The 8235-nt window shown below is 46.0% G+C and overlaps 1 protein-coding gene across 1 annotated transcript in view; it reads right to left on the bottom strand.

The window, feature by feature from the left end:
• The window catches only part of DAGLB (diacylglycerol lipase beta), a 43358-nt gene extending 35130 nt beyond the window's left edge, over positions 1-8228 (bottom strand). The window contains exons 1-2 of the mRNA XM_008071353.1: positions 8108-8228; positions 6197-6348 (exon numbers count right to left, since the gene is read on the bottom strand). Of these exons, the coding sequence (XP_008069544.1) occupies positions 6197-6348; positions 8108-8202 (247 nt within the window). The 5' untranslated portion in view covers positions 8203-8228. The remainder of the gene's footprint in view (positions 1-6196; positions 6349-8107) is intronic.
• Positions 8229-8235: the final 7 nt, after the last annotated feature.

Here is an 8235-nt window from a genome sequence, read left to right as displayed (position 1 = left end):
CCACGCCCGGGCTGATTTTTTTATTTTATTGTAGAGATGAGGTCTCGCTGCCCAGGCAGGTCTCAAACCCGCGGGCTCAGGCAATTCACTCACCTCAGCCTCCCAAAGGCGTGGGATTACAGGCTGAGCCACCGAGCCCGGCTGTTGTACTTCTTAATGTAAAACATCAACACTCTCCCTTTGGAGAAAAGTTGTAATAAACGCTAATTTAAGTAACATAAAAATGTTGCACGGGCCAGTTGTGGTGGCTCACATCTGTAATTCCAGCACTCTAGGAAGCCAAGGCAAGAGACTGCTTGCCCAGGAGTTCAAGGCTGCAGTGAGGTACAATCACACCACTGTACTCCAGCCTGGGTGACAGAACAAGACCCTGTCTCTAAAAAACAACAATAAAAAAACCAAAAACCATGTGACTAAAAACGGTAACTGAAAAAACAAAAACAGTGACTGAAAAAGATCTAAGATCTATGAATGACTTGATAAGAGCTTTCTCCAAAGATTACCTTCTGTTAAAATGACTTATTTAGAGTCACATTTTAAAGTGTTACATACAATCAGGCTTCATTTTTGGGACAAAAATGAACTTCACAAGGTAATTAACTGTAAAGGTACTCTCTGAGCGGCATATCTTTTAAAAGATATTTAAGACCCGGCTCGGTGGCTCAGCCTGCAATCCCGCGCTTTGGGAGGCCGAGGTGAGTAGATTGCCTGAGCCCGCGGGTTCGAGACCCGCCTGGGCAACTTGGCGAGACCTCATCTCTACAATAAATCAAAAAATTAGCCGGGCGTGGTAGCGTGCGCCTGTAGTTCCAGTTACTTGGAAGGCTGAGGTGGAAGGATCGCCGGAGCCCTGGGGCCCAGTAAGTCAGGGCTGCAGTGGCCGGGAGCGGCCACTGCACTCCAGTCCGGGCGACAGAGTGAGACTCCAACTCAAAAAAAAAAAAAAGATATTTCAAAAAATCAGTTCTATATTTGGAGCTTGTTATGATGTAACAATAACCTATTACCCAGAGAGAAACAGGAAGAATAATCCTGTAGTGTAATAACAGCACACTACTTCCTAGAGGGCTGGGATTCTAAAAAGAGACAAATTGGAATGTAAGTAGCACCTGGACTTAAAATTCCAACAGTATGACAACTATTGATACTGCATTCATGAAGGAAGGAATAGAGTTGTTCTGATTAAGGTTCCAAAAAACAAAAAAGAAACAGAAAGTCTCTATACATAGTTAGACCTACTTAGAAAACATTTTTATTTTATTTACATATTAATTCTCAAGATAAAGAGAAGCTGCTATGGGCTTTGCTGCTACAGTAGGCTTTATGATGTCAATGGCCCCATAACCAAGGAGCATAGCTGCATTCCGGAATGCAATGTCCTTTACACAGTCCTGGTTAAGTAACCCTATCATTCAAAGGCACAGCCACTTATGTAAGAGCAACAAACATAAAGAAAGACTGTGTCACAGAATTGTTAGATTCAACACTTACAGCCACTGTAGCAATCTCTCTGGCATGAGATTAGTAATGAACTCTTGAGATACAGAGGAGATATAAGGAGACATCCTATAATCAAAGCCAAGCACTGCAAATGGCAGACTTTGTATTTCAAAGGTGTTACTTCTATCAAAATGTGGCAGTCATGAAGGTAGCCTATTCCTAATTAAACCTTCCATAAGATGGCAACAGTAGGATTTCAACTGGCAGGTTCTCAAATAAAAAATAGAAACTAATGGCTGGGCATGTGGCTCATGCCTGCTATTCCAGCACTTTGGGAGGCCAAGGTGAGAGTATTACCTGAGCTCAGGGGTTTAAGACCAGCCTGGGCAACACGGTGAGACCTCATCTCCACAATAAAAATAAAAAAATCTGCAGGGCATGGTGGCACATGCCTGTGATTCCAGGTACTTGGAAGGCTGAGACAGAGGATCACCTGAGCCCAGCAGGTAGAGGCTGCAGTGGCCGTAGCATTCCACTGCACTCCAGTCTGGGCAACAGAGTGAGACTACAACTCAAAACAAAAACAAAACTCAGTGATCTAACCAGAATGTGACATGAACAAAAAGGGCAAATAAGTTAGATAATGCTATATCCGATATGCCACCAGTCTAAACACTCTACCTTCATTACAAAGCTTCACAGCACTAAAGCCACACTGTACACATTCAGTTTCTTCCTCTCCTTCAGCATTCAGCACCAATAACAACCCACAGTTGGGGGCCAACAGAGACTACAGAACTGGGACCTTTTTCAATCCAGACCCCATGCATCCTTGATTTCAGAGGCATAGTAAAATACAGAGATCCCTTTCTACATATTATCACAGTAAGCAGGAACATGCTACTCTTCTCGGTCATCCCACACCCTAAGGTTTTTTCTCATGTGATATTCTGCCACTGACATTTCTCTCCTTCATATTTCTCCCATGAGCTAACATCTTTTACATTTCAGTCCATCATTCCAAACTGTCAAGATCTTGATTCTGTCACCCACTGTAGCACCATCCCCTCCCAGTTTATCATCATCTTTGATCTGATAAGCATGCCTCCTACATCCTGCATCAAGCAGTGATAAAACACTAAAACATGGTGGATGGTGGCATGCCATTCAGCCTTCCCTCTGACTGATGAGTTTTTATTTACTAATGCATTCTCTTTCTTTTAAGTCGAAGTCTCAGGCTGGAGTATAGTGGCATACTCAAGGTCACCACAGCCTTGACCTGCTGGGCTTAGGACATCCTTCTGCCTCAGCTTTCCAAGTAGCTGGAACTACAGGCACATGCCACCACACACAGCTCATTTGTTTTATTATTGTAGAGACGAGGTCTCACCAAGTTGCCCAGGGTGACCCCAAACCCCTGGGCTCAGGCAATCCTCTCGCTTCTGCCTCCCAAAGTGCTGGGATTACAGGCATGAGTCACCATGCCTGGCCCTACATTTCTTTATGAGTCACAAGAGTGCTAAGCTCATCTATGAGTCAGAGCAATCAAACAGGCAAGGTTCCATCATTTCTGGAGACATTCTCAGATAAATGATTGTAGAAAATAATATGTAGCAAAAAATTATTAATAAAACTCTTACAACTCATAAATAAAGGGATAAATATCCCAGTTTAAAATTGAGCAAAGGATCTGAATAGTTATGTCTCCAAATTGTCAATAAGCACATGAAAGGAAGCTCAACATCATTAGTCATCAAAAGAAACGCAAATCAAAATCATAGCCAGGCATGGTGGCACATGCCTGTAGTCCCAGTTGCTTGGGAGGCTAAAATGGGAAGACTACTTAAGCCCAGAAGTTCGAGACTGCAGGGAGCTATGATCGAGTCACTGCACTCCAGCCTGGGTAATAGAGTGAGACTTTGTCTCTCTTTTTTTTGTGAGTGGGAGTCTCACTCGCCGTTCCCAGTCACCGCAGCCTTGACTTGCTGGGCTCTGGCAATCCTTCCGCCTCAGGCTCCAAGTAGCTGGAACTACAGGCGAGCGCTACCATGCCCGGCTAATTTTTTGATTTATTGTAGAGATGAGGTCTTGCCAAGTTACCCAAGTGGGTCTCGAACCCACGGGCTCAGGCAATTCACCTCAGCCTCCCAAAGGCACGGGATTACAGGCTGAGCCACCGAACCCGGCTTGGGACTTTGTCTCTTAAAACAACCATGAGCTACCACTTCACACTCACTAGGATGGCTATAATAAAAAATCAGATAATAACAAGTATTGGTGAGGATGCTGTGAAGTTAGAACCCTTATCCACCGCTGGTGGGAATGTAAAATAGTACAGCTGCTTGAAAAAGTCTAGCAGTTCCTCAAAAGGTTAAACACAGAGCTACTACATGATTCAGTAATTCCACCCCTATGTATATACCCAAGAGAAATGAAAACATATGTCCACACAAAAACTTGTGTGCAAATGCTCATAGTAGCATTACTTGATAGCCAAAAGTGGAAACAACCCAAATGCCCACCAATTGACAAGTGGATAAGTAAAATGTGGTACATACATTCAATGCAATATTATTCAGTCAGAAAAAGGAATGAAATACTGATCCATGCTACATGGATGAACCTTAAAAATATTATGCTGGCCTGGTGTGGTGGCTCAAGTCTGTAATCCCAGTCATTTGGGAGGCTGAGGCAAGAGGATTACCTGAGCTGGGGGATTTGAGACCAGCCCAGGTAACTTGGTGAAACCCTGTCTCTACAATATATAAAAAAATTAGTGGGGCATGGTAGGCGCACCTGTAGTTCTGGCTACCTGGAAGGCTGAGGTGGAAGGATCGCCTGAGCCCAGCAGTCTGGCCAATAGAGTGAGATTAAAAAAAATGCTAGGTTTAAGAAGCTGGACCAGAAGGTTACACAGTGGATAATTCTACTTATATGATGTCCAGAATAAACAAATCTATAGACAGCAAGTCAGGGGATGCTCAGGGCTGCTGGACTTTGGGGGAAATGAGTACTGATCACTAATGGGTATAGAATTTATTTTGAGCCAGACGCAGCGCCTCACACCTGTAATCCCAGCACTTTGGGAGGTGGAGGCGAGAAGATTGAGTCCAGGGGTTTGAGACCAGCCTGGGAAACTTTGTGAGACCTCATCTCTACAATAACTCAAAACATTAGCCGGGCATGGTGGCACATGCCTGTGGTTTCAGCTATTTGGAAAGCTGAGGCAGAAGGATCACCTGAGCCCAGCAGGTCAAAGCTGCGGTGGCCGTGACCATGCCACTGCACCCCAACCTGGGCAACACAGTGAGACTCCTAAACAAAACAAAACAAAAAACACAAAAAAAGAATTTATTTTGGAGGTGATAAAAATGTTCTAATATTATGATGATGACTGCACAAGTCTGTGATTATACATCCACTGAACTGTATACTTTATTTTTATTTATTATTTTTTTTTGAGTCAAGAGTCTCACTGTGTTACCCAGCCTGGAGTATTGTGGCATGTTCATGGCCACGACATCCTCGACCTGTGAGCTCAGGTGATCCTTCTGCCTCAGCCTTCCAAGTAGCTGGAACCACAGGCATGAACCATTATGCCTGGCTAATTTTTTGATTTACTATAGAGACGAGGTCTTGCCATATTGCTCAGGCTGGTCTCAAATTCCTGAGCTCAGGCAATCCTCGCACCTCCACCTGCCAAAGTGCTAGGATTACAGGCGTGAGCCACTGCACCCAGCTATTTTGTTGTTGTTGTTGTTTTTTGTTTTGTTTTGTTTTGTTTGAGTTGGAGTCTCACTCTGTCGCCCAGACTGGAGTGCAGTGGCCGCTCCCGGCCACCGCAGCCTCGACCTGCTGGGCTCCGGCGATCCTTCCACCTCAGCCTTCCAAGCAGCCAGACTTACAGGCATGTGCTATCATGCCCGGCTGATTTTTTGATTTATTGTAGAGATGAGGTCTCACCAAGTTGCCCAGATGGGTCTCGAACCCACAGGCTCAGGCAATCCACTCACCTCTGCCTCCCAAAGGTGCAGGATTACAGGCTGAGCCACCGAGCCCGGCTTTTTATTTTTTTTAAGTTGGGGTCTCACTCTGTCATCCAGACTGGAGTGCAGGAACATGATCACGGCTCACCATAGCCTCAAACTCCTGGACTGAAAAGATCCGCTCTCCTCAGCTTTCCGAGTAGCTGGAAAAATAGGCATGCACCACCATGCCCAGTTAATTTTTCGACTTTCCATAGAGATGAGGTCTCACCACTGGTTGCAAACTCCTGGGCTCAAGTGATCCTCCCAAAGTGCTCAGCTCCCAAAATGCTAGGATGACAAGCGTGAGCCATCATGCCTGGTCTTGGACTGTATTTTTTAAATGGGCAAATTGGGTCACACAGTAGCTCATACCTGTCATCACAGCACTATGGGAGGCCAAGACAAGAGGAGCGCTTGAGCCCAGGAGTTTGAAATCGGCCTGGGCAACATAGCAAGACCTTATCTCTACAAAAAATTAAAAAAAAAAACCAAGCATGTTGGCACACACCTGTAGTCCCAGCTACTTGGGAGGCTGAGGTGGAAGGATGGCTTGAGCCCAGGAAGATGAGGCTGCGGTGAGCTGTGATTGTGCCACTGGACTCCAGCCTGGGTGACAGAGTGAAACCCTGATTCTAAATAAATAGGTAAGTGGATAAATGGTATGATATGCAAATAAAGTTGTTAAAATAAAAAAGAATAGGGGTCACAAAGAAAAGGCTACTTTTTACCTTTCATGCTGACACACACAATAGCTGATACAGTGCATATAACAACTGCCAGGAGAACAATGAGAACAATCAAGTAGCTGCTGAGCAGGACTCCACCAGCACAGTCCAGCTTCTCTCTATGCATGAGATACAACGTGAGAATGCCAATCCACCTGTTGAGAAACAGGGAAAGTCAGAAATAGAATCCAGAAGCTGCTTTGTAAGGCATGATACAAAGAAATAAAAAGAGTTAATATTTCCCAAAACAAGGCACAGTTCACTTTCCAATATAATTTGCGTCCATAAAAGATCTAATAAGTCAACGTACAGCTTTCTTTTTTTTAAATGAACTTTATACTCGCCATGCTTATATCATTGTTCTTACTCCATGTCTGCTATAATCCATGAGAGACATGTAAAGTCATAAACAAGCAAAGATTGTGAACTGCTAGAAAATAGCCCCATCTTAATTCAGAAACACACAACTAGTAAACCAACAAACTGTATGCTTGCTATATTATTATTATTTTTTTTTTTTAGTTGAAGTCTTACTCCGTCACCCAGGCTAGAGCACAGTGGCACGCTCCCGGCCACCACAGCCTCGACCTGCTGGGCTCAGGCGATCCTTCTGCCTTAGCCTTCCAAGCAGCTGGAACTACAGGCGTGCACCACCACGCCTGGCTAATTTTTGGATTTATTGTAGAGATAAGGTCTCTCCAAGTTGCCCAGGCTGGTCTCAAACCCGTGGGCTCAGGCAATCCTCTCCCCTCGGCCTCCCAAAGTGCTGGGATTATAGGCGTGAGCCACCACACCCAGCCTGCTTGCTAGATTACTCACAAGAGAATTTTTGCTTTTGTGAATCCATAAGAAATTGACAAACACATGCTGTAATCTTCTGTGTGCAACCCCAGATCAAGAGGGTGGGAAGCCAGATGTTCCATGGAAAACACTGATAAACTTGAAAGATGTATTGTGGCCTCATAACTACATTTCTTAATTCAGTGAAGAACAATGAACTACAGCACCATCCAATGCAAAGCAATAACAGCCCATCGCTACAGGTATTTCAGTAGAAGACAGGACACCACTTGGCAAGAACACCCTAGTGAGGATTCAAGCCCAGAAGTGAAATTGGACTAGGTAACTGTTTATGTTTTTGTCAGTTCTGTGATATGAGGACCCTGCATCTAGAAATAATAAAGGGGAAATGATCACAGAAACACTTGGCCCTGAAAAGGATAAAATTCCTTGGAAACAGCTTATCCTATTTTGTGTTTTCATGTTACTTTTTCCCTGGAGAACCTACTTTTTCATCACAATAACATCACCCCTTGCCCAGACCCTCTGGGAACAGACTTCACGCACCAACGCCACTTCCCACGGATTCCACACTTTGAAAAACAACGGCGTTTACGTCGAGCCCGCTCGCTTCTCACGAAATTCAGCCACGACCGGTTCGAGAATGGCACTGAACCCTATTTTCTCCTCTCTTTCATTTTGCAGATTCACGTGCTCGGCTCTTCCACGCAGGTGGTGGAATGATGCCAAGTGGCGGCTCCTGGCTCGAGAAAGGAGACCTCGAGGCCATGGCTTTTGGTCTGCAACGACGGCCTCCCGGCTCCCAGAGCCGGTGTCAGGGCCGAACACAGAGGGGTGGCTCGTGTCCCGCAGCGCGGACTTCTGAAGCCCCTCCCCCGTGTGACCCGGGGTACAGCGCACCCGCTCTGGACCTCAGGTTGGCATCCGTAAAATGGGGCAGCAACAGTCCCTACCTCCTCGGGCGGAGGTGCGGACTAGAGAGAAGAACGCACGGCATGCCCCGGGACTGGGTCAGCGCCCGCTAAGCTGGTCACTTTTACCAGGGGGACAGACAGCTCGCCCCCCGCTTCCCGCTCGACGCGTCCCACGGCCCTCCGAGCCGGCCGCCCTTACCACAGCACCCGCAGGAACAGCTCGAAGAACCCCGGGAAGACCAAGTCGTCGCTGGCGATGGCCCAGCGCCGGCCGAAGAGCACCATCCCCGGCATGGCGAAGGTGCTGCCGCCCGGCCTCAGGCCAGC

Source organism: Carlito syrichta, unplaced genomic scaffold (genome assembly GCF_000164805.1).
Source record: "Carlito syrichta isolate Samal-C Ts95f unplaced genomic scaffold, Tarsius_syrichta-2.0.1 Scaffold113490, whole genome shotgun sequence".
NCBI lineage: Eukaryota > Metazoa > Chordata > Mammalia > Primates > Tarsiidae > Carlito > Carlito syrichta.
Note: the sequence above shows the minus strand (reverse complement) of the source record. Positions and strands in the feature narration are given on the sequence as shown.